The 26,958-nt window shown below is 43.6% G+C and overlaps 1 protein-coding gene across 1 annotated transcript in view; it reads right to left on the bottom strand.

Moving 5' to 3' along the window:
- The window catches only part of VPS13C (vacuolar protein sorting 13 homolog C), a 2,437,235-nt gene that overhangs the window by 1,132,229 nt on the left and 1,278,048 nt on the right, over window positions 1-26,958 (bottom strand). The window contains exons 53-54 of the mRNA XM_086955811.1: window positions 9,938-10,030; window positions 4,962-5,327 (exon numbers count right to left, since the gene is read on the bottom strand). Coding sequence (XP_086811937.1) covers window positions 4,962-5,327; window positions 9,938-10,030 — 459 coding nt within the window. The remainder of the gene's footprint in view (window positions 1-4,961; window positions 5,328-9,937; window positions 10,031-26,958) is intronic.

The raw sequence follows: 26,958 nt of genomic DNA on the forward strand, positions 1-26,958 counted from the left end.
AATACCACAAGCAAACGACCTCTTGAGCATGAACCCCACATCAGAGGAAAAAAGGGAAAGGAAAAACCTGTAGAATAAGTATCCTTGTAACAACACAACCTGTCAAAGGAAGTATTGAAAAAATAACATCAGCTAACCACAGGAACACCACATTGGATGACACCAACAAGCAGAACTTAGGCAACTATGTCACTGCCATAACATGACCAGCCATGTAAGAAACAAAGGATTAACAGTCCGCATATAAGCCTAGTCTAGGTATATAACCAGAAAGAGAGAAATTAGGCCTCTGTTTCACCTCATCTAACATGGAAACACCATAAAGTAGAGACAGCCTGGGCACCTAAAAGATGGGTGTCACCAAAAGGGCATATAGACCAAAGCAGCTTGGACAGGCTCTGAAAGCATGAGGTACGTAACCAGGCACGACAACGTAGTGCAGCAGCGGATGCCATGGCCCGACCCACTGATTCAGTAGTATCCATGACACAACTAATGATCAGTTTAGCTGCCTGTTGGACATCCCAAATCAACTGATCAAGACTGGATCGGAGTTCATCTGGGAGTGATGGCAACATAGTTTGTAACAAAGCATGAAAAAAATGCCCAAGAACACAAGACATGTTAATGGACCTTAAAGCAGAACTAGTATAGAAGAAAATATGTTTGCCACACGTATCTTTGTCTCTTAGAATCTCTATTTGATGGAACATTAGGTAGAGAATCCATATACTGTGTAGCTGAAGCAGCCTCTACCCCCAAACTAAGAAAAGTGGATGTTTGAAGAGACAAGACATCTCCAGGGGCAGAAAAACCTGAATGATCCATCACCCTTAATTACAGTTATTCACAAATGCAGTACAATTACATAAATGAGTTTTTGGTTCATTAATATTCTTTAGCCATACAGATAAACATTACATTGATTCAGCAGGTGTGTTTCAATGCCTTTATTCGTGGTTTCTTCTTCACATTAGATAATACTGTATTCAACGTGTTCCGTCCTCTCGGACTTTTTCAGGGCAGAAAAAGAAAACGTTTGGCCTCCTAGCTTGAAAGCTGTGAGCATTGTTCTACTTCTTCTCTTGTGATAAAATTGGATGATTTATCTTTATTTTATGAAGAGGTTCGTCCCAATGTCGTTATTTTAAAGATAGGTGGATAAACATTCTGCAACAGCCCATCTGGAATTTGGACCTCATGTCTGGGAGTAATGCTTCAGTCGGTATTACCCTAATGGTAAATTTCTGATTTTCTATGGCTCGATTAACGGCCGTTACATGAGCCATAGGAAATCAGAACGCTCACAGCTTTCAAGATAAGAGGCCAAACAGTTTCTTTTTCTGCCCTGAAGATGTCGGAGAGGACGAAACGCCTTGGCTACGGTTTTATCTACTGTGAAGAAGAAATCATGAATAAAGGGATTGAAACATACCTGTTGAATCAATGTCATGTTTAACTGTGTGGCTAAAGAATATTGATGAATCAAAAACTCATTTACGTAATTGTACTGCATTTGTGAATAACTGTAATTAAGGGTGCTGGATCATTGAGGTTTTTATGTTATTGAGGGATCTTGGTGGTCCCAGCAGACGTAGGGTTTTGAGTCTCAGATCTGGAGCACCTCACGGCCTTCTTTAGACATATTATCTTACAGCTAGATAAGTGCAGTCCCATTTGCCTCAATCCCAGAAAGAAACATTTTTGTTGTATCTCCAGGAGCAGGCTAGTGTCTGCGAGATAGAGCACGTTCCACCGAGACCCCCGTATCAGGCTTACCCCAAGTACCCAACAATATGTTGTACAAGGAATCACTGTCTGACCTTTACAAAGGACATCAATCAGGGGATCATTAGACTTTTCCACTGAAGGAACATGTATGCTCAAAGGCCATAGCCACTCTTCCTAACATGTCCGCAAAAGAAGAAGTTGCATCAGTAGCAAGGCAAGGAGGGGAAAGAAGTCCCGAAGCTGGGGAAGACTCCAACACACTAGCCTTCCCAAATGCAGACAGACAATTCTCCTCCATAAGAGGTAGAATAGCCTCAGATATAGGCTGCATTAGCCCAAACTCCTCCACATCATCTCCTAAATATGCCCTTAAGAAATACCACCATGAAAGGGAAGCAGAAAGTCAATATTCCCCACAGATTACTCCAACTCTGGACCCGAATTGACAGTTCGGGCTGGACTGTTCCCACAAAGAACAGGGTCAAGACTGATTTGCATATGGCTGGGTCCAAACTGGGGTGGTGGAGTGGGCAAAAGTACGATGGATTTAAACCAGATCTCTTGACTGGGGGAGAATGATTGAATTATTCAGCATTCCGTCCATCATTTGCTGCAGTTATACTTTTCGCCCTAAGTGGGACAGGTAATGCCCTGAAATGGATCCCTTGCTCGCTGTGCCACTGGTTTCAAGCTAGCCTGGCTGATGAAGGGTGACATACCTCGAAACGGGTCCCAGGATGCTTGTTCCGGTCCAGGGAGGACCTAACTTGGCAGTTCGGTCTGGACTGTTCCCATGAGGCACAGGGTCAAGATTGATTTGCATATGACTGGGTCCAAACTGGGGTGGCGTAGTGGGCAAAAGATCAATGAAATTAACCCAGCTCACTTGACTGGGGGAGAATGCTCGAATGATTCAGCATCATTCTGTCCATCATTTGTTGGAGTTACACCATGTCTCACGGTAAGCGCAGCCCGGGTCCAATCCACTTCTTGTATCCGAACCACACTCCATCGAGGTAGGACTTATATTTTTTTTACTTTGACCCAGTCTCTTGCGACTAGATGTCAGTGGTTGGAGGTTTGATCTTTTCAATGCTAGTTTTTACTAAAAAAAATTAAAATTTATAACTCCGGTTCTAGTGATCATTTTTTAAATGTACTTTATTTTCCTAAATTGGTGTCGGATTTTCATTGTGTTGTGATTTCACTGTATTACTGTTTGTGTGCTATATACATACTTTGCACATTGCCTCTAAATTAAGCCTGTGATTTTTGTGCTAAACTACCCAAGGTTAAGCACAAGCTAATTTAGTGCTTTTTGTGGTTCACTCTGCAAGGGATTGTGACTTTTGCTTGACCTGGGCTCACACCCCGGTCAGCCAACAACCCAATTTCTCACACTACCCAACTTGATACAATGTTGCAGTCTATCTGACACCTCTGCTGTTTGGTAATGAAGACATTAGCAAGCTGAGATTTCATAAACTTTACTGAAAACACGATAGCAGTTTCCCTAACACTAACAATAGGAAAAGGGTCCAGTGCTACTTTTCTATGGCTCTGTACAAATATCAATACAAAATAATTCAACTGCCCTTCTACTAAACAATAATATAATAACTCACCCGCAGAAGGGTTTTATTGAGCAACATTATATTAACTGGCCAAAAAGGGTTTCTGTAAACAAGGACATTGTTTTTCAAAGGCATAGCTCTAACTGTACATGTGGTTTATTGGGTGAAAATATTGGCGTTATACAGTGCCTAAGTTCCAAATCATCTACTTCCTGGAGTAAGCCTGGATCCCTCACTTCACTATCCCTTGGAGTTGTTAGAGTCAGGCTGTCACGGAGTCAGTCGAGGCGAAAGTAAAGTCAGAAGCAGTGCAAAGTGAATGTCTTGTTAGAAGTGCAATTGAACCCACTTCTTCCTTTTTCGTGAAGGTGGCATGGATTAAAGCAGTGTGGTTGGTAGCAGGCAGATATTAGCAAGGATCCCACAGTACGAAATGGCGACTGGGTACAGAATCAGGTAAGACCAGTGTTCTACTATGATCCTTCTTGCACATGTCTCTGACTGAATAGTTTTCAATGCATGACTATCGGCATTACTGATACATTTCCGTTTCTAACACAGACACATTTTCAGACACTGCGAAATTACACAAGGCAGCTGTGCGAATGTAGTATTCAGTACTCTTCTTAAACACAGATGCGGAGAAAGAAAGACAACTGGGTGGTTTGCTCGAAATGTATCTCGCAGCCAGGCGCCATGAGTGCCGTCTGGAATCAACACCTAAAAGTTTGAAAAAAGAGGATACATCGTTGAAGATAACGGGGTCCTCTACACTGATAGCCGAAAACATCAGACTTGTGATATTAATTATTTCTCAATGGATACTCATTTCAAATCATCAATTTTTTGTGGCCTAGAATACTTTAGTCTAGTCAGTGCTGAATTTGTCATAGAATAAAGTGTAGTGCCCAAAGTTTTGCGCAAAAGTGCGCAGCCGTCGTTATTGAAGGTCATGGCGCAGAATACCAAGGCTTCCTAGTCCTGATTCCACCCCAGGCCTCTGCAGTCCAACACGAGACACTCCCCAGCGTCTTTATCTCCCACTTGCAGGTCTTTCTATCCTTCATTTCTTCTTTTGTCACTGTTTTTCTCTTCCTCCTTCTTTCACCCACGTTATGTTTTTCTCACCCTTGCTTTGGATGGTAAAAATAATTGTCGTTGCCCAAAAATGAGTGCCGGTGGGCCCCATTAGCAAACACCAGCTCAAAGTAAACACTGGCCTAAATGTGACTAACAACTAACTAAAGCAGACCTAAGAAATGCAAACCTGTTTTAACACGGGTTCAATTAATCAGACACTAAAAGGCTAATGAAAAATGCATTTCTAGCTTTCCACTGTTATTAAAACCCACATGTGGTTTAAGGGCCATATCACTGCCATTAACGGCCTTTGTTAACCTTAACAGCATGCCAGTTAGATTCAAGTGCACCTCAAGTCGTGCTCTGCCTGATGGATGGCACAATGAAATCACATGGTTAAGATGACTTTGAAAGAAGAGAGAGAAAAAGCACACTAGAAGAGAACTATCACAGCAGGCTACTTCTACACGGATGCTACTGAATACACGAATGTAGTGTTCAGAAAATACATTTCCTAACATGGTATTCACGTATTTAAAAAAAAGGAAAATTGTTAATGTCGTATGTTTGCTTTACCTCCAGTGTCGTATCTGCAACTAGATCCATAAGCGAAGTCCAGTTTTTGACAGTTCCAACAAATGTTGACTCTGCAAGGAGTAAAGGGACAGTGCGATGTCCTAGACCACATTCCATAGTGATTTGGATGGATTTCACATCAATGTCAAAGCTTTCAATTTTTTTTGTGCTCTCTGAGCCTGTGAAAGTTTCCTGCAGTTCATGGGCTACATCAACCCCTAAAAACCAATAGTGACATCTGTCAATTGTTTTCACATCCCAGAGGTTATTGGCTTCGGTAGGCGTGTCTTTGGATTCATCTTCTTTTGCCTTTGGCTTTAAGGCCGCCATGATTGTCAGCACCGTGTTCAGGATTATAGGAGATATCTAAAACAAACAGAAAATAAGTATAAAAAAGGTCATAGGTCATTTTTGCTTTTTGCAATAAAATGTAAGCAATGTAATTAAGGGGGGCAGAGGGGTTACTTTTTCAGCTGAACTGCTGCAATAATTTACTCTGTATTCCTCTCACACGCCGCTATGTTACATCGTACCAAAAACATAGCACCCAAAATCTAAAGTCTCTATTTGACAAATGAAGAAGGATGTAAATAAATGCCATAGGATATATGTAAATAAAGTTGGTGAGCAAGTTTAAGGTACATACTTTCTCTGTGAGGGCTGTTATGTATTTTAATATACTATTTTTGTAGAGTATTAAAACACAGGAGGGTTTAACACCTTGAGCTGGGAGCCATGTTAGTATTTTAAACTTAGTTAAGCTGATTGGTTCATTAATGATGTTATACACGTTTACATATTTATTGGTAATGTGTGTTTTAATTACATTTTCAGAATTTCTAAAGATTTGATAAAGACGTTCATTTGAAGAGTTTGCCAAAAACTGCATATGAGCTAGGTCTCCTAAACTACGAAATGCTAAGCGTAGGTGCTTGCTTAAAGTTAAGGCAGGCAAGAGCTGGTTCCCTCGAGTCTTTGCTATGGTTAGATATGAGCTCCAGCAATCCTGGCGGGTCACACAGTCGGTTCTTTCACAAATGTGTGCAGCAATTATCAGCAAGTGACCTCTGGAACCTTAACCCAAGTAACGCAGCTTTTAAAATAAGAAGCACACCAATTGTGTTCCCACTCTTCCGACAAGGCGACTCTTGCCAAAGGCAAGAACGCATGGTCAGTAATAAATTCTTATCAGTTGGACTCTTTTCAATCAAACCTCACTTGTACATATCCCTTCTATTTTAAAAAGAGGTTCATGGCACTTAGACTTGGGAAGAGGCACTTTTCGAAACATCTACCCCTTTGGCGGCGCCCATCTGATGAGCTGATGTGCAGGGGTTGCGGGGAATCGGTCGAGAGTCTGAAGCATGTTGTATGTCTCTGCCGAGCATTGTTGTCCTTGTGTAGATCAAAACTGAGGCCTGAGTGGAACAGTTTGGGAGTTCGGTCTTGTAGGCAGGATATCATCACAGCATTGAGCCTGGAGAACACAGCTATAAACATCAGCTTTACATTCTTCATCCATCTTACAATATCGCAAGCTTAATCAAAAATCCCAGGTCCTGTGTCAAATGTAGGAAACAAACACAGGAGGTCATAACAATGGAACATCTTTGAAGCTGCTTTCCAGTACAACCGGTGTACCCTAGCCCAGCTTCACAACATGGAACCCGAATCCATCTTTTATATAAACGCCTGTGCTCCTCCGATAACAGGATCTTGTTAAGGAGCCTGTGGAATATTTAAGTTGTGCGGCTGAGGAAAGGACGTGGCACCACAATTTGTTATTGACTATCGATTGTTGTAACTCTGAACTCACGGATCAAGTTAAACTCGACTTAGAGAACTAATTCAGCAAACTATGGCTGAATTGTCGGATAATACATCTCTAAGCCCATCAGCTGCTTTAGACTCCCTGACTCCACGTTGGCCCATGAACATGTTTTTTCCCTTTTGGCTACGTTGCACTTTCTTAAGCTTGGTGGCCCATCTGTTGTTTTTAGAAGTGACCTCCATTTTTATTAACTGTATTTATTGATACTATGCCGCCATGTGGTTGTAGTTAAGCAAAGGTTACACTGTCCTAGAAGAGAACCTTTATATTAATAATATTACTGTCTTACTTTGATTGAGAATGATGGGAGGAGCCCAGTGGAAAACACTTGAATAATGTTGTTAAGCTTGGTCTCTTATGTGGATTGTAATGATTTAATTATTCAAACAGTAAAGTATCACAGAAGAGTTTGACCATTAATAAATAAGTGCTAATCCCACTGATTGCATAGGGGTGGCAATATTATTTGCAGGAAGTGCAGATTATGGCCAGTGTAAGGAAATGCCTCTTTTTGCATGATCACCTCCAAAGGTTTAGATTGATGCAGCTGGTTTTTTGCACTTAGTGCACAGAGTGCACTAAGGCCTGCTAATCAAGACCTCTGTGACCTGACCCTTAAAAGTATATGCTTGATTGGCTACACTCAATTGGCATAATTTAACTTACTAATAAGCCCCTAGCATATGGTAACACAGGTACTCAGGGCCTGTAATTTAAAGTGTCCCACCAGGGCTGCAGCACAAATCGTACCACCCTGGCTACAACAATGTGAAAACGTCTGCCAGCCTGCCATTGCAGATTGGTAGAGCACTTTTCAACTGCTAAATTGACCATTTAATGCCATAGTGTAGCTCAAGCTTCCCTATTTAGGTCCGCCTAGCGCAATGCGCTACTCTAGGAAAACGACCTCTTTGAATCACTCTGGACTTTTATATTGTTTTTGCATTATTTCTATTGGGCAATGCGTGCGTCTTTCTAAAAAGACAGCACGCAATTGGGCAAAGGTGGGTGCATGCCCCACCTTTCACAGGAAATGTATCCGCCAACGGCCTACGGTCTACAGTTATGAGCAGGGGCGCCGTCTGTTCGGGGTCATGTCACCATCAGTTTTTAGATATCGTGTTCGTCGCACTGCCCTGCTCACTCGCCCCCGTTTCTCTCTTGCGCCATTCTTTTTTACCAACCCTCCCTTCACATGCCACATGCACACACCCAGCCCTGCCAACGCTCCGTTTGCAATGAGAAACTTGTGCATACACGGTCATGCTAGGCCCATTGCTGTTATCTTGTAGAAGGAGGAAGGCTGCAGAATCGTGTTTTGACAGTGGCGGCAGAGGTAGTGATGCCTCTGCTTACACACACGGCTCCTGATTTTCTATACTGTGCTCGCTTTCTGATTTGGTACTGGCATTATATAATGCTATCTTAACTTTAAGGCAAGCACCCTATTAATCTTATGTTTGACTTCACAACCACAGGTTCGAACTCCAGCACGTCTGCTCAGCCTTTCATCCTACTAGAGGCCGACGGACTAATTAACATTCATTTGGTTGGCAATATACATCTGTTACTCTGCACCAAGATGCAGCATACTCCAGCCCCGCCTTCACTTGCACACTGGGATAACTAACATTTGCCTCCTTTCAATTCGGTTCCTGATTTTCTATACTGTGCTTGCTTTCTGATTTGGTACTGGCATTATATATTAGGAGCCAGCAGCGGCGGCGCTCAGGCTGCCACCTGTTTTGGGTCAGGTTTCATTTCCAGACCTTGCCGCTTTCATTATAAGGCACATACCCTCACCATACCTCCACAAGAGTGACTGCAAGTCGGATAGATCAAGCCGTTTTTAACAAAAAAGTAAAACTAAAAAGAAAAGAATTCTGTAGAATAAATGCACTACTATAATTGTAAATGACTGGAGTAAGGGTCAGGTAAAAACTTGAAAAGAATCGCAAGGTTAGTTAAACAACCACAAACTCCTGCGTAAAGCAGAAACACCACACTGGTGACAACTAGATGAATACAGATTGCAACCCAGTGATTTATAAACACTTCCATCTACACAAGTGAGAAAGAAGAAACAAAGACGGATCCTTCAAAGACATGTCTAAGTGTTTTTATCAAACTGTGCAGCTCTAAATCGCCGCAAAGTAAAATCAGCAGGTACACCAACTAAATGTACACCAGCAAACAGCCTATTTTTCAGGCTATTAATAAAGGCTTTGAAAACCCAGGCTGACAAAGTCAAGCATGTCTGTGCAGTGCAATTAACTAAGCCATAGCCTACTCACGGAATCAGTGGTGTCCATACCTAAGGACCACTGCTTGCCTTACAAAATGAAACAAAAACGTTTCATTGTAAAACAATTGTAATGCATCCCAATTTCCTTTAAAGAAAACGGGCGGCATTTAAAAAAAACTGCTTTATTTCAAAGTAGTCCCACACATGGTGGTCTGCTGAGACCAGCAGGCCACCATCCCTGGGAGGGCCTGTCATTCCCAATGGGCTCGCAAATTGCTAGAGACTCATTAATATTAATGAGCCTCACAATTTGCGACCCCATTGGGAATCGCAAACCGTGTTAAACACACTGTTGTACATTTTATTTTGGGACTCGTAATTAGTTGCAAATTGCGAGGCTCAAAATAAAATGGTCGTACATATGGCCCCCAGTGAATTATGTCACAATAGCTTTTACTGACCAACCCGACATAATCAAACAAAGGGACATTCTGGAACATCTACTGTTGGTGATTTTAGATAATGTAAGAGTTGGAAAAAGGACAATTCTCTTTCCTATACTACATAACCTGCTTAACATAGAAGGAAAATAAGTACTGACCTAGTAGATGGATTATCCTACCATGGGTGTGGCTATCATTAGTGCAGTTAGTGCAATGGACAGAGGGCTCACTGAGCCATACTCCTGTCTCATTCATTTTAATGAAAGTATTGAGTGGCATGGGACATTTTTATGGCTTACATTAGGACCCATGGCACCGTTGCAACATGAAAGCTCCTAGCCTTTTTTATTAGCAAATGAAGTACTACATCAATCTTCATTAATGCTCAAATAAAATATACTGAAAGTGTGTTTACCGGAGGATACAAGAAAGTGATCAGACATAATTTTCATTTTACCTTTACAATAACTTCTTCAATCTTCAGCGTCATATTTTGTTCTCCTGTTTCGGAGCTCTTGTTTTCCAGCAACACAGAACAGGGTTGCAACACCTAAGGACAGGGAGGACTATGTTAACATGTGAATTATATTAAAACATTCTCTGTGACAAGCTATGCCTTTTTACCACTATCTATCTATATGAATGTACTTCTTTCATTTGTTGATATGTCTTTTATACAATCCTTTGTTAACAATTGTCGTTTCATATACTCTTGCTATTTCTTTTTTTTTTTAAAGGTGCTTTTTAGTTGTCAGTAATCCTAGTTCTGCATCATAGGTGTGGTCACTGATGTCATAAACGTAGAAGATATCTGTCTTGATACGAGGACCACTCACCCTATTTTTACAAATATATATTCCAAGTAATTCATGGGAACATTGACTGCCATTACCAAAATGCAGGTCTCAAATCCATTGTCTATACAGGGCAAATATATATATTTATTTATCTATCACTAACATATAACAGCTACATAAGGCAAAATGATAGCATCCAGACTAACATTTTCAGTTAAAAAGAAAAATAACAAATTAAATTTGTATTTGAGATAGGAAGCGAAAAGAAAAAAAAGAGCCTACAAGGTTAAATGTACACACAACTGAAAAGTATGCTTCCTTAAGGAGTCAGCAGTTTCCGTCTCCCAATGAGCTTTGTACTGGCAGTGGACTCACGGAAATGCTTTTTTGTGAAGATGTTCATTGAGAGACTAAGGAGGTTTCTTATGCTTTCAGTGATTATGTCTACAATGTGGGATTAGTGTTATGAGTAAGCACTATTTTCTTCAACATCGTGAGATCTTAATGAACATTTATAAGTATAGAAAAAACAACATGTTTTCCCCCAAAAAAGCTTGCAGTTCTCGAAAATCAATGGCACAAAAACAGGTCAGTAAAGTACCCCTAAATTCAGAATACTATCCAAAAAGGTCAAGAATATTCAATTAACCAGACCACTAATGTTAGGTCAGACTTCCATGTGACTGCCTTACACACTGGGGCATTTTTTTTAACCAACCTGCAGTAGTCGCTTTTCCTCTTGTTGTGTGAGCATAAGGTTTGCCAGGAAGAGGTTTGTTGGCTAATTGATATCACAAGGCGAAACACACAACTATCCATCTGCAAATGGGCTGTTAAAGGTTGCCATATTAGTAAGAAGTGGACCATAATTTAAAGGTTGAACAGATTTTTCGAAAATGGTAGTTCCCTTCAAGTAAAATGTTACGACTCTAACATCCAAGGAACAGGTGAACATTTCTCCTGGGGAGGAGAGATTACCTATGAAAACCAACAGTAAAATAAGATGATTTATATGAAAGTCCAGTACTACTGTCGATAGAAAAGAAGGATGCATGTTAGAAACGACCCTGTTGTGATAAAGAAGTGCGTAGGAAACTACTGCAGACAGATGTTAGAGCTTTCTTACTCTGCGGATCAATATAAGGGCCACCTTCCAAATAAGATCCTGCCATAACATTACGCAAAATCTTAAAAAGAGGAGCCACGAATTTCGCATGAACCACACTGAGTTCCCCTAAAAGAGGCAGCTAACGGCAAGAAATGTTGCTATTCGAACCTTCAAAACTTCTTTTTTGCAGGGAATTGTAAAGAATGACCATTTCTTTGCTCTCTGACGGTAGCCTTATGCCCTTTAATGAAGGAAAATTGCTATTTTCAAAGTAAGAGATAAAGGAGCTAAGGAATAATCGCATCATTCAGGCATGACACCTGAACACGGTTATCTAGAATCACAATAACACAAATCTATTAGACTCAAAAGTCTACTAAGCTCTTGTAAATGTTTTTTGCCTCCTTTCAAGTGGCCATTTTGAACAATATCGGAAGCGATGCTGTTAAATTCCAGGATTGCACATTGAGATGCTTTAACTACTCCTGCATCCTGAGTAACAGATTATGTTTGCACAGTGACTTTCTGTGAGCTGTTAATGGCAGGTGAAGTCGCTCTGAACAAAAATACAGTCTTGCTCACTCAGCTCACTCAAGGGCAACAAGAATCATTTTTGTGTTGGATTATCTCATTTTTATTCAAACTGATTCAATCAGTGGAATTGGTGGAAAAGCAGAAAGAAACCTCTCTAACCAGTCTATCAAAAGGTGATAGGCCCATTTATCCCGATTCCTAAGCTCTAGATGTAAAGTTTGGTTATTTTTCCTCTTTGGAGGGGATGAACATGTCTAATTGTCGAAATTTTCTGACACTTTTGACCTTGCGAACCTATGTTTGCTTTTCTCTGAAACATCAGTACAAGAGATCTGCTTGAGATTCCAGCAATGTAGTTTTGGATCTGTTGCTGCCATGCATGCTCTGGTAGTGCACTGTGGTTGTGTTGTCTGTCTGGATAACAATACTTATCACAGTTAAGGAAATCAGAAAAGCCTTGGGAGCTAGATTGATAGGTTGCAAGTCCAGGATGTGGAAGTGAAAAAGTAATTCCTTGTCCGACCAGAATAGGTGCAGTGCCACATTCTGTAGAATAGCTCTCCAACACACCAGTGATGCATTTGATAAAATGTTTTTTGTGAAAGAAGATTCTGATGTGAATTCCTTTTAGAAGGCCTGGAGAGACTGCTTTGCAGGAAGAGATAGACTCAACTTGTCCTCTAACAACACTAATTCTCCAAGCCTCTTGTAAAGCCTCACATTTGGTACAATAAAAATGCAAGCAGACATGGAGCCTAGGATAGATTAAATCTAGAAAACATTTAGGGAAGGAGTTGTCTGAAGAGGAAGGCCTTTCTGAAAACTGGTAGACACACCCTCCTCCGAACTATACATTACTCTCTCCATAGTTTACATAGCCCACAAGTAGTTGAGAATCTGCAGAGGAATTGTCCTGGATTTGTGGATGTTTACCTGTAGACTAAGCTATACTCACTGCAACAGTGATGTTGCAGTCTCAACGCATCCTACCTGTTCTATCAGCTTTTATTAACCATTGATTAGGATAAGGAAAGATAAATATTTTATGTCTGCAACGGCAAGCTGCCAATATAGCTATGCACTTTGAAAAGATTTGAAGTGCAGATTTTTGACCAAAGGGAAGAACTATGTATTGGTAATGGGAGCTGCCTAAAATGAACCTCAGAAGCTTCCAGAAATTCTTGCCACTGGAATGCAAATGTATGCATCTTGAAATTTCATGTTCTGTTTCCTTTCCTGAGCTTGGGAAAATAATTGGAGGCAGAGTCAACATTCCGAACTTTTGCTTTCTGATACACTTGTTGGCAAATGAGGTCCAAGACCGGCCTGAATGGTCTCTTTTGGACTTTTTTGGGGCACCAAAATACATCTTGAATAGATTCATTTTTCTCTTTGTGAAGGTAGAATGGGTTAGAATGGGCTTTGTTGCACCCTAGATAAGTTGTGATGTAACTTCTTTAGGAGTAAATGTCGTACATGTTTTGGTACCGTTTTCAGAAAGATTGATGCTGCCTGAGATTTTTGAAACCGTCCTCTGAGTGCAATCATGCATAGAGGAGAGGAAGAAGGCCTCTATTGCCTTAACTGAGACTGGTACTTACCCCAGGAGGAAGTGCATTGATGCTTCTGCCCTTTACCTCTACCAGCTTTCCTGTTGTATGAGCACTGCTGTTAATGTTGACCTTGTGACTGAGGGTGATTGGACCACCAGGAGGGTTTACTCCCTCTACCTTGGCTCCTAATGACAGTCCTAGCCATTAAACTGTGATCTAAAGAACACAGCTTCTCGTCCAGATCTACAAGCGTAAGAGTCCTAGTTTTGTTCCCAATCTGTTGCACCTTATCATAAGTGTGGGGAGTCTTCATTCTGTACGAAGCTCATGTACAAAGGCACAGAAAGATTCATAGAGGGTTCTCTCATATCACCCAAGGGCAGCTTTGCAACTGGCTGTCTAGAATGCTAGAATGCAGTTCCACAGTCTTTTCACCCACATATGTACCCTGTCAGATGACGCAGATCTTTCCAGTCGAAGCATACATCTTACTGGTAGTCAGGACTATGATTTAATTTGGTTTGAGTTCCTGGTTTAGATACAGCAGACTGGTGCACCGATCTCTGAAGTCCGAGATCACAGCACCGATTCTGAAACAGGCCCTGCAATGCAGCTACAAGAACCAACGCATTGTGGGACCGCGAATGGAGTGACCGATGCAGCACCGTCACTGCCACTGTATCAAGAACTGACGCAACCCCGATCGTCACGCATCGCACCTGGGCACCACGTTGGTAAGAATGCCAGAGCTGAAGTAAGAAACCGATGCATCACCTCCCCGCATAGTAAGAAATCGACACATCACCTACCCTTAAGTAAGGAACCAATGCATCGCCGCCCCTGCGTGGCAGTAAGGCACTGATGCATCACCTCGCCTGGAGTAAGGAACCAACGTATCACCTTCCTTGGGCATAAGGGACCGTCGCATCACCTTCCCTGTGGCAGTTTTTATTTGACGTGACACATCCAAGGTACTTTGTGTAAAAAGTGTCACAACTATAATTTGCTATGGAAAGGAACTGTTTCTCCCTTTTAAAAGTCATATTTTTATTACTGTATTGTGGGGATTTGTTTTTTTGGCCTTGTTTGGGTTAGATAAAGATTACCTATTTTTCTAAACTGGTGTGGTGTTCCCTTGTAGTGTTTTAACTGTATTACTGTATGTGTGCACAAATGCTCTACACACTGCCTCTGAGATAAGGCTGTCTGCTCATGCCAAGCTACCAAGGGGGTGAGCAGGGGTTATTTTAGAAGTGTATCCCCCTTACCCTGACTAGGAAGAAGAGTACCTACTTGGAGAAAGGTGCAAACCATAGCCAACTAGAGACCCCCATTTCTAACAACTAATATTTCTTGAGGAGCTCGGGTCATATTTTGGTTGTGGCTGGAGAGAGAAACTTCTGCAAAGCCAGGGATCAGAGGCAATGTTTTCATAATTATAGAGGTTGATGCTTCATGGACTTCAACCAGAATGTTCAGCTTCATTGCACCAGTGAGCAGCACTTCCTGGAATGTTGTAATGAGATGACTTTGAAGGCGAACCAAGTAGAGATGTTGTAGTATATGAGGTGCAGGAACTGTCTGAATCCAAGAGATTAAACAGGGTGACTGACCCCTTCTTCTTGTGTCAACTAGGATAATCCACAGGTCAAGGAATTGGGAGCTCACAGGCTGCAGATGTAAGTGACAGTTATAGAGACCTTTTCCTGGAATCTGGCATTAAGGTGCTCCTCATACCAATAATGATCTTGATGGAAGGTTCAAGGACAAAGGTAGAACCTGACATGGATCCTCTGTATGATTGCTATCTGAGGAAGTCTTGATAATAGTGGAAATAGTGGCAGTGACATAGACAAAGATAACTAACCAGAAGGCAAATGAGAAGGCACTGTCGCTGTCGGGTATACTGTTGTTGACCCCTTCAGTGGCAGGTGATTCAACAGCAATCTACTTGAGTGATATGTAGAAGAATGCTTCGACTTTAATCACTTTGGAATCAAGGAGTGGGACATTTCTTTTTACAGTTCATGGTGTGCTTTTGTTGATGCGTACCTGTGGTTGAACTGCCTTTCGACAGTGAGCACATGGGTGTCCAACCATGCTTCAACACCAAGACATACAAAGCAGAGCAGACATCTTAGAAACAGCGGGAACGTCCTGAGTAGTAGTGATGATTGCAACATACATCTACTCCATAGATCTCCCCCTATGGGAGTCTTGGGGGAGGAGGATGTATGCATGAATGCAGTAGAAGAGGCACTGTCTCTGGCTAGCCGTTGTTCTTCCTTTCTTTTTCTGACCATAGATTTTCCAATTCACCCTGAGGCAAATTCCCTCACAGTCTTTCACTGTTTTTTCTTCAATCCTCTTCTGACAGCCCTCACACTCTTTTACTGAATGCAAGTGAGGCAATCAGATGACAGATAGAGGAGATGGGTCACAGGCCACTTTCTTCGAGCCACAGGGGAATGTTTTAGAAAAGGTGAAGACCTAATCTGAAAAGAATCCCTTAAAATATGTAAAGAATTAAAATGGGCAAGTTTCAGAGACAGGTAAGATGTTGGATAAAGCAGTTAACAATGATATTATGAGAAACAAAAGTCATAAACGTAGATGATTAAAGCACTGCAGTGTTCTGAGATCTTCTCAGCATGAACCACAAGATCTGAGCCTATAAGCAAACTGCCAATTATATGACATTTGAGAGATAGATGCTGATGGTGCCTTAAGGACCATTACTCGCTTTAATTCCTGTTATGTCATGTGTATTTCTATAGCATACAACTCACCTAGGAGGGTATACTGAAATAGGAGCTGTATGGTCTGAGCCAGGGTCGGGGCTTGGTGAAGAGCCAGGTCTTCAGCTCCTTGTGAAATATAAGAATTTAGGAGGCAGCCCTGATGTGCAGGGGAAGGTCATTCCAAGATTTAAGAGTTCAGTAGGACACACCATGATTGTAAGATCTGTTTTTGCGTACGAGGGGTTGTGTGCCAGTAGGAGCTCCACTGAACAGAGTTGTCAAGTAGGTTTGAGGATGTTTATGTGGTTGTTGAGGTACTTGAGGCTAATGTTGTGTAAGACTTTGTAAGTGTGCGTGAAGAGTTTAAAGAGTGCTCGTTTGTGGATTGGTAGTGGAGTTGTTTGCCTTGTGGGGCGATTTAAAAGCAGAGTGGGAGATTGAGGGGGAGTGTTTGAGTTTTATATGGTCTGGGGTCTTCTGGTCAGTTCTGTGTTGATGCTGACTGAGTGCCTTGCCATAATCCAGAATGTCGGTAATGAGGATTTCGGTAACAGTTCTGTAAGTTTTGGTGGGGAGTAATTTGAAGATAATTTTGATAACTTTAAGTGTGTGGAAGCAGGAGGTGGTGACTGGGTTCCCTTGGCCAGTCTTAGTGAGTTGGTTGTCAATTACTATTTCAAGGTTCTTTGCATGGGTTGCAGGTGGGGTGTGCGTCAGAGTGCAGCAGGCCACCCGCTGGAGGTATCTTTGCTAAAGAAGACTACTTCTGCCTTGAACTTAAAGCAGTTCTTTTTCATTCATCAGGAGACTTCAGTTGTGCAGGCGGAGAATTGAGCCCATGTGTTTGTAGTCTTGTGAGAGAGGGAGAGTATGAGCTGGGAGTCATTAGCATAGCATATGATGTGGATTCCATGGGTGTGGATGATTCTGGTGAGTGGGGCCAGGTAGGCTTTGAACAGGGTGGGGCTGAGGGGGTATCCATGTGGATCTCTGCATAGGAGATTAACAGTATCCGAGATGAAGGGGGCCAGGCAGACCAAGTGGATGCAGCTTGTCAGGAAAGAGCAAATCCAGGGAAATTAGGAAGCTCGGATGCCGGCATCCTGTGTCTTTTTTTTTTTTTTTAAACCTTTATTTCCGGTATGCGCAGTACACAGCGTCTGCCTACAACCCAACGGGCCGGCCGCTATGACAGTTAGCATCATAACATTGTATCCTGAAGCTTATACTTCGCACATAGATCAGCAACATCTCGGTGTATCTGGCGCGTAGGACAGGATAAGCAAAAGGATGAAATAGGTTTCATTTTAAAATTTTGGTGAAAGAACATCTAACAAACGAACCACACAGACACATGGCATAGAACGATTCCAGGGACTCTAGTGGAGAGGGCAAGGGAACCAATCTACACAGAATAGTGAGAGATATGGCTAGGGACGGGGAAGTGGCGAGCAGCTTGATATATAAAATTTACCACAGACAAACGTCTGGAACGTCAACTACGGGGACAATGTAACATCAATGGTGTAGTCAAATGGGGGGAGTGCAAATATTCCCACGGTATGCATTCCACTGGGACCAAATCCTGCCCCATTTCTTAGGACGGCCCGAGCCACGTAGACCGTCTTCTCCCTGAACATGCACCAGTCCATGTTCTCCTTCCAAGCAGTTATCATGGGTGGCCTATGGGAACCCCAGAGTTGAGCAATATCCCTCTTAGCAATCATGTTACCGAGAGTAACCCAAAAAGTCGTAGCCGCAGTACAATCCGTGGGCTCCCAGACGTTAAGCAGGCACCGTCGGGCCTCAGGCAAGAGAGAGACCCCGGTGACCCTTTCCATAATTGCATGCACTCTAGACCAAAAGGCAGACACCACGGGACATTCCCAAATGATATGTAAAAAAGTACCACTCATACCACAGCCACGCTTACATAGCCCATCAATCGAATAACCCATCAGCACCAGTCGCGTACCAGTCATATATACTCGGTGAAGGATCTTCAGCTGTATAAAACGAAGGCGAGCTGGAATGGCCACCTCCTTGGGGGAGGAAACGGCCGTCTGCCAATCCTCGTCGTCGAGTTCCAAGCCGTCAGCGGTCCACGAAGCCCGGAGTCGCACAAGGAGATCAGCCCTGTTATTAATAAGCTTTTTATAGATCAGAGATATTGTACTGTCTGGCACATGGCCATCTAGAATCCGATCCTCAAGCGGCGACGACTGAGGAATCTCCGTCCCCGGAGGGAAAACGGAGATCAAGGCGTGCCGCACCTGAAGGTACCTAAAGTGCTCCTTGTCACCAAGTTTGTATTCTACTTTGAGAGCTTCAAAGGACTTAACAGTGCCCTTGGACCAGAGATCCTCCACCTTGCTGATGCCAATCGTGCCCCATTTATCGAATCCTTTCGTTCTCCACAAGCCACCCAATCTATCAGAGTCATACAGCGGCGTCATTCATGTCAACCTGTCACCCCATCCCGTAGCAGCACTTGCATCCCTCCACACTCGTACAGCACTTTTCGTGGGACCAGTCAGGGCGCGGAATGGCTCCTTGGAATACAATGCCCTATTACAATTCCCACCCGGCAGGAAGAGTTTGTTAATCGCAAAAGCAGGAGCAGGACCAGGGGAATAGGTTACATGATTCACCGCGCTCAACTGGGAGGCCCAGTAATAGCGCCTGATATCTGGGAGGGCAATGCCGCCATCGTACCACGGCAAAGTGAGTTTGGGTAAGGAGATACGAGCTCGCCCATCCCAAATCAATTGTCTCTGAAGGCTCTCAACCTCACGGAAATACCCAGAGGGTATAGGATCGAAGAAATTTTGAAGTGCGTACAAGAATCTAGGGAGCGACATCATCTTAAAAAGAGCTGCACGCCCCAACGAGGATAGGGGCAAGCGACACCATCGCTGGACGTCCAGTTTAAGACGCCGGAGGGGAGCATACAAATTGTGGTCATAACGGAAGGAGGAATCCAAGGAGACATGAATCTCCAGGTACTTGAAACCAGTTTCAACCACCTGGATCGGGAATCTACGAGGCAACGGAGGGAGCTCCCCGGCCAAAACATAAACACAGGACTTGGTCCAGTTGATGACGAGACCCGAATTTTTCCCGAAGGAGGTGAGGACGTCAAAAAGCACATTGAGTGACTTCTGGGGTGAGGTGAAATAAAGGAGAATGTCATCAGCATATAGAGAGACACGGTCCTCAAGATCAGGGGCCCACCGGATGCCCCTGATCGAGGGCTCCCACCGAAGCCACTCAGCCAGCGGCTCCAGCGCTAGGGCAAAAAGCAGCGGGGACAGCGAGCAACCCTGTCTGGTGCCACACCCAAGTGGAAACGACCCAGACACCCTACCATTTACCACCACCTGGGCCAGTGGTTGTGCGTAAAGGAGTTTTACCCAGGCAATAAAATTGGGGCCGAAACCGAACTTCGAGAGAGCCGCCCAAAGATAAGGCCACTCAATGGTGTCAAAAGCCATGGTGGCATCAAGAGAAGCCAAAATGGCGGGTTCGGTCAGCGTCCCAGCTCTTGCGAGAACTCCATGAAGCCTCTGAAGATTAAGTGCGGTGTTACGATGCGGGATAAAACCAGATTAATCTGGATGGATCAGGTCGCAGATGACCACAATCAAACGAGTAGCAAGCACTTTAGCCAGTATCTTAGGTTCCGCGTTAAGCAAAGAAATGGGGCGATAGGAGGTACATCAGTCACGAGGTTTACCGTCCTTGTGTATGACAACAATAGTGGCCAAGCGCTGATCAAGAGGAAGGAGGCCAGTTTCAAAGGCCTCCATGAACATAGCTCGCAAGTATGCCGCCATCTTGTCAGGACGCAACTTGTAAAGCTCGATGGGCAGACCGTTGGGCCCCATAGCCTTACCAGACCGGAGGGGAACGTATAGCACCAGCGACCTCATCCACTGTGATAGGCGCATCCATAATAGCCCTGTCTTCATCCGAGAGACAGGGTAGCGCAATATCACGCAGGAGTAAACGGGAGTCGCACTCATCTCTATCGCTCACCGATTGATAAACCGTCTGGAAGTGATCCACAAAGCAATCCACGATCCCACTTGGGTCAGACACGCATTCACCATTCAACAGTTCAATCACCGGCACCACACGGCTCGCTCTCTCAGATTTATCTAGCCACGCAAGAAGCTTACTCGCCTTATCACCCACATCATAGAGTCTGCCCAACTGGTTCAGATGCATAACTTTAGCAGCGTTGGTCACCAGGGCTCTATTGTCCGCCTGCTTCAGAGTCAAGGAGTGTAAAACAGCAGGAGTATCATTTCCACCCAATTCACTTTCAAGCAAAGTAATTTCATCCTCAAGGCGCAATAAGTCTTCCTGCTTAGTCTTCTTATTGGCAGCAATCAATGACAATGCAGAGCCCCGTATAACAGTTTTAAAAGCCTCCCACAAGGATACAGAAGAGGAAACAGACCCCACATTTTCGGTAAAATAACAATCAATAGCCTTGATAAGCTCGGAGCGCATCTTAGGATTTCTCAGGTGCCAAGGATGAATAGGGGCGACTCTGCCCCCGCTGCACAAACCCACCGAGACCCCAAGCAACAAGGGTGAGTGATCAGAAATGCCCCTAGGGAGATGGCGGATTTCTCGCACCGAAGGAGTGTGGGCGGACAGCATTAAGAAATAGTCAATCCTAGAAAGGCTACAGTGTGCTCCAGAGTGGAATGTATACTGCAAATACGAGGGGTGTAGCAGCCTCCAGACATCCACCAGTCCAAAGGTCTCCAGTAATTCGGACAGCCATAGCTGGGAAGCCGGCAAGACTCGGGGGGGGGGGGGGGGTGGGGGGGGGGGGGGGGTATCGGTCGAAATCGCCAGAGATCACTGAGTTAAAATCTCCTCCCAGGGGGAACGTAGACACTAACGATTGTGAGCACCTTCCCCTCCCACCGCCCGGAGACAGCAGCATATCGACCCCTATCATCAAGTGTGATGTCATCTATTTCAAGGGGCAAAGAGGATTTAATCAGTATGCCGACCCCTCTGGAGCCAGATGTAAATCCAGTGTGAGCTACCAGTCTATAGCCGCGTCTATCCAGGGCCCTGCACGCATTCCCTATCAGATGTGTCTCCTGTAACAAGACAATGTCAGGGGAGTGACGTCTAAGAAACTGAAGAACAACTCCACGTTTTATCTTGTCACCCAGACCATTAACGTTCCAAGACAACAATTTTAACTCACCACCCCCCATCCCGGCAGAGCACCACAACCCTCTTTCCCCGGAGCCCAAGAGAAATAGGATAAAAGCAATGCTTATTGTGCCATGCGAAAACAACAAATACAATAACAGAAACAAACCTCCCCCTCACCCCCCAACAACATCCTGTTACAACACCCCCCACCCTGCACCCCTGCGTACGACTAAAAAGCCACCCCAATCTGCAGTGTGCCTGTCGCCCTTTCATAATACACTACACAAAGAACCCCAGAGGATGAAAAGAGAGACTACCCCCACCCGATCCACCCTCGGCCTTAAACCACCGATTGAGAAGCAAATGGCATAACTCAGCTGGCAAATACGAACAAGAAACCAGATGTCGAGAACCAAAATGTCACTCCTGTGCCGATGCACCTCCGTCCGCTCCACCAGGACTGCCGCTCCCATCGTCCCTTTTCGACAGTGAATCAAGCCAGTCGCCGGCACAGTCTGGCCGATCGAAAAATAGAGTACGTTCTTGGTACTCGACGCGCAGTCGAGCCGGAAACAGCATCGCATACTCGAGTCCTAAGTTCCGCAAACGCCGTTTCCCTGGGACCCCATCCTTTGTCGCTGGACTTGAGGAGTGAAATCCGGGTATATGGAGACAGAAGTGTTCTCATATTTCAGTGGGCCATGTCCACGCGAGGCCTGGAGGATAGCATCACGATCCCGAAAGTGGAAGAGCCTAGCGATTATAGGCCTCGGGGGGGGGGCCCCGGTTTAGTCTGTCCACCCGGGAAGCGATACGCACGCTCAACCGCGAAGAATTTGCTGAGTCCAGCGGGAGCAAGATGGGTGAGGGTAAGATCCTCTACTAGCAAGTCAACGGTGGCAGCGCCATGGTTCTCGGGCACTCCCACCAAACGAATGTTGTTACGCCAGGCCCTATTTTCATACTCATCCAGTCGTCTGGCCATCATGTCATGCGATGAGCGCAGGTTACCAATTTCCGACTGCGCGTCCGCCATATCAGTGACAAGACTGGAGGCCTTCAGGTCTAAAGCCTTGACCCTCTCATTGGTCTTAGCCAAGTCCGCTCTAATAAGTGTGACATCCACGGCCACCGTGTCAATCTTGGAGACAATAGCTTCATATTGCAGCCCCATATCAGCCTTCATCCCAGTGATGGCACTCATTAGGTCCCGGAGCGAAACCTCCGATGGCGCCATGGGGTCCGTCCTCGGGTCCTCAGAACTACTGCCAGCACCACCGGGGGAACCCTTGGGTTGCGTGTATCGATCCATAATATTAGTTTGGACCGGTCCCCCACGAGTTGGCACCTTCGTCTTGCACTTCTCGACCTCAGGTTTGGACGCCATATTGGAAGTCGCGCCCCGAAGGGGCCCTCTGGACCTGGTGTAAATGGCAAATGATGAGTTGCCAAAGCAGAATTTCAAAATCGTAGAATGCAAGACGAGGGATATGGCAAGAAAGCACAGCGGGCCAAGGCCACCTCAGCCAAAGATAACTAGAAGAACAACACGAAAGCCAATGCTGAGACAAAATTTAGACAAAAAGGGGGAATTTGGGGGTTTGAAAAAAGCAAAACCACCTGCTTGATTTCTTTAGCAATGTATCAAGATTTATTCTCTTGCAGTTATTTTTTGCTTTGTTTTCTGTTCAATTATTAAGTGCAAGGAGAAGCCAACAGTTTCATATATACAATAAATACAACAGTGCAAGAAGAAAAACATGAGTATTTCAGGCATTCAATCATACATGGCCGTCCAGTCATACACAAACATTCACACACATAACAGCATGATCAATAAACAAAAAGAAACAAATGGATCCACGTATTGGTCAAAAAATAAATTGGAGAGAATCCCTTTGGATGATGCAATTTTAACAGTCTTTTTAGTGTATTTACACCGGGAAAGTCGTTCTCTCAAAATTAGCGAAGGTGCTCTGTCCTTAACACAGCAAATAAAGACCAAATACGGGGGTAGAGTGGTCGACGCGTTTCGAACCCCACTTGTTAGGGGGGTTCTCCTCAGGACCAATTGGTTCTGCAAAAATAATAAAGGGGTGCTTAGAGAGGAGTATTCAAACACGATTAAAAATGAGAGACTCAACAGTCCCGTGAGTGCAGCAGCCTACCTTAGCCAATGAACCAAAGAGTCATCAATATTCAAAAAGCAGCGAGTCAAGAAGATTGAGGGTGGAATGCTCACAGTAGCTGTAACCAAAGAGAAATAAGTGTGCTGTCTTTAGTGTCAAGCGCTCACTGGGATTGACTCGTTCTGAGTATTGGCAGTGAGGCTAAGAGATGCAGAAGCAAACACTGGGGGGTCTCTCATTAAATTCCGTATGTGCTCCTCGCTGAAAGCAAGCGTGTCTTCCTCAGCCATACCAAGTGCATGCAAGAAGAAAAACATGAGTATTTCAGGTCATGTTTTTCTTCTTGCACTGTTGTATTTATTGTATATATGAAACTGTTGGCTTCTCCTTGCACTTAATAATTGAACAGAAAACAAAGCAAAAAATAACTGCAAGAGAATAAATCTTGATACATTGCTAAAGAAATCAAGCAGGTGGTTTTGCTTTTTTCAAACCCCCAAATTCCCCCTTTTTGTCTAAATTTTGTCTCAGCATTGGCTTTCGTGTTGTTCTTCTAGTTAACTTTGGCTCAGCCTTGCTGAGTTAGGAGTCAGGACCCTGTGTTGTTGTTTTGACTTATTGGCGGGCAAGTGCCCGCGAGGTCCTGTTGGGCAGGGTCCATCCTGCCACAGGGTATTTGTTGTTCTGAATCATTGCTGTTTGCCCAGCATTGGGGCATTAGTGTTAGGTTATTTTGATTGTTTCACTCTACTCTTTCAGTCTTTCTTTTTATTTTTCACTTTCACTTATTATTGTTTTTGGTTGCACTTGGTATGGCTGAGGAAGACACGCTTGCTTTCAGCGAGGAGCACATACTGAATTTAATGAGAGACCCCCCAGTGTTTGCTTCTGCATCCCTTAGCCTCACTGCCAATACTCAGAACGAGTCAATCCCAGTGAGCGCTTGACACTAAAGACAGCACACTTATTTCTCTTTGGTTACAGCTAATGTGAGCATTCCACCCTCAATCTTCTTGACTCGCTGCTTTTTGAATATTGATGACTCTTTGGTTCATTGGCTAAGGTAGGCTGCTGCACTCACGGGACTGTTGAGTCTCTCATTTTTAATCGTGTTTGAATACTCCTCTCTAAGCACCCCTTTATTATTTTTGCAGAACCAATTGGTCCTGAGGAGAACCCCCCTAACAAGTGGGGTTCGAAACGCGTCGACCACTCTACCCCCGTATTTGGTCTTTATTTGCTGTGTTAAGGACAGAGCACCTTCGCTAATTTTGAGAAAACGACTTTCCCGGTGTAAATACACTAAAAAGACTGTTAAAATTGCATCATCCAAAGGGATTCTCTCCAATTTATTTTTTGACCAATACGTGGATCCATTTGTTTCTTTTTGTTTATTGATCATGCTGTTATGTGTGTGAATGTTTGTGTATGACTGGACGGCCATGTATGATTGAATGCCTGAAATACTCATGTTTTTCTTCTTGCACTGTTGTATTTATTGTATATATGAAACTGTTGGCTTCTCCTTGCACTTAATAATTGAACAGAAAACAAAGCAAAAAATAACTGCAAGAGAATAAATCTTGATACATTGCTAAAGAAATCAAGCAGGTGGTTTTGCTTTTTTCAAACCCCCAAATTCCCCCTTTTTGTCTAAATTTTGTCTCAGCATTGGCTTTCGTGTTGTTCTTCTAGTTAACTTTGGCTCAGCCTTACTGAGTTAGGAGTCAGGGCCCTGTGTTGTTGTTTTGACCTCAGCCAAAGAGCCGGATCACTCCCAGAACAGTTAATTGGGAGGTCGAGGAGAAATCGAAACCAAAAGCAACAATGCCACCGGCGGGGAGGATGTCCCTTAGCCGCTGTTGTTGACTTACTCCTCGGGCAGCCAGAGCAGCAGAGTCCCCGGTCCCGGTCGGGGGCAGGCCAGAAAGTTGAAGTCGATGCAAAGACGGTTCTCGAAGTCCGATTTCAATTCTTGAAAGAATATTAGGATCAGCAAGAGTAGATCTTCAAAAGCCCATATTAAAAACCAGGATATTTCAAGGATATTAGCGAAAGGGTGGCGGGGGTCACGGGAGCTCCCTGCTCACGCGACCATCTTGGATGCCCACGTAGCTCCTCCTCCGTGTCTTTTTAACCTAGTTTATTTTATTCATTAAGGCAAGTTCCTTCAAAATACCATCCTTGCACATAATGAAATAATAGCATTAAAATCAATGGGTAAACCTTTATGAATAACAGAGGATGATGGCCTTTCATGTGACTCATATGAAGAAAAAGTTTAATTATTTCTGATGGATTTGTAATTTTCTGGAAATTCCTACATGAAGATTTCCAAAGGCAGCAGGCGGCTACTCAAATTCTATGTAGCAATTACGAGACACAAGTACCAGATGGTGCAGTAAAATGCCAATTGTTTATCCATGAGAACTATAGAATTGTGATATCAAGTATATCTGAAGTCTCAAAGATATCAGTGACATCAGTTTTGCCAAGTTGGTACATGCCCCAAGAGAAGGTAAAAAGCAGACACTGGTGGTTGTAGTGTTTATGTTATCACAAAAGAACTCTTTATCTTATCCAACATAGGGGCAAATCGATCCCCAATAATGTTATGGTGTGCTATTTTATGCATCGATACTTATAAGCCCTGGTTCACCTAACTTTCTTGATGCTGAGAACAAAGATTAAAACAAGATCTATTTAATTACAAAGGTTAAAAAGTTAATTCTTTAAAGACTTGAGAATCAAAGTAGGAGTAGTATACTAGAAGGGCTCAACAGTCCAAGTCAAATACGGTTTATACAAGGACAGAAACTTGACAATGGTGATGGGAGTATTTGATATTTGGAGATCATGAAGATAGGGTGAATGCACAGCAATTATTACATGGTGGATATGTTAACAAAAACAGGAACAAAAGACTGACTGGTTGTTGTTATTTCTTTGGTATAAGTCACCAGTGATAAAGAAATGTGGGAGAGCTTTCAAAGGAATAACACCATAGTGTCTCCTATCATGGGCTGCGATGAACGGCTTCAGCAAAGGGCCTAGCGTCAATGAAATACAGAGGGCCCGATTCACCAAGGTAAAAGTACTTTTATGTCCACGTTTACTCTTGTTTTGTTATTCACAAACGCAGAGTTAATAGTAAGTTTAGGACTCCACAGCCAAGGCGTAGAATGCTGCACGTAAAAATAGATAGGACAGGCCCATCTTTTTATGTGCGGAGGTCTCAGCAGACATAAACTTTTTATTAACTCATAGTTTGTGAATGACCAAACAAGAGTAAACCTACACAAAAGAGTAACTTTACCCTTGTGAATCAGGTCCAGAGACTGCTAAATATGAGTGGAGACCCTGGCGAAGTTACAGTAACAAGGGAGTAGAGCCATCTAGAACTCATAAAAGGCTGGAAAAAATAATGAA

This window comes from Lissotriton vulgaris, chromosome 2_1 (genome assembly GCF_964263255.1).
Source record: "Lissotriton vulgaris chromosome 2_1, aLisVul1.2, whole genome shotgun sequence".
NCBI classification, from domain to species: Eukaryota; Metazoa; Chordata; class Amphibia; order Caudata; family Salamandridae; genus Lissotriton; species Lissotriton vulgaris.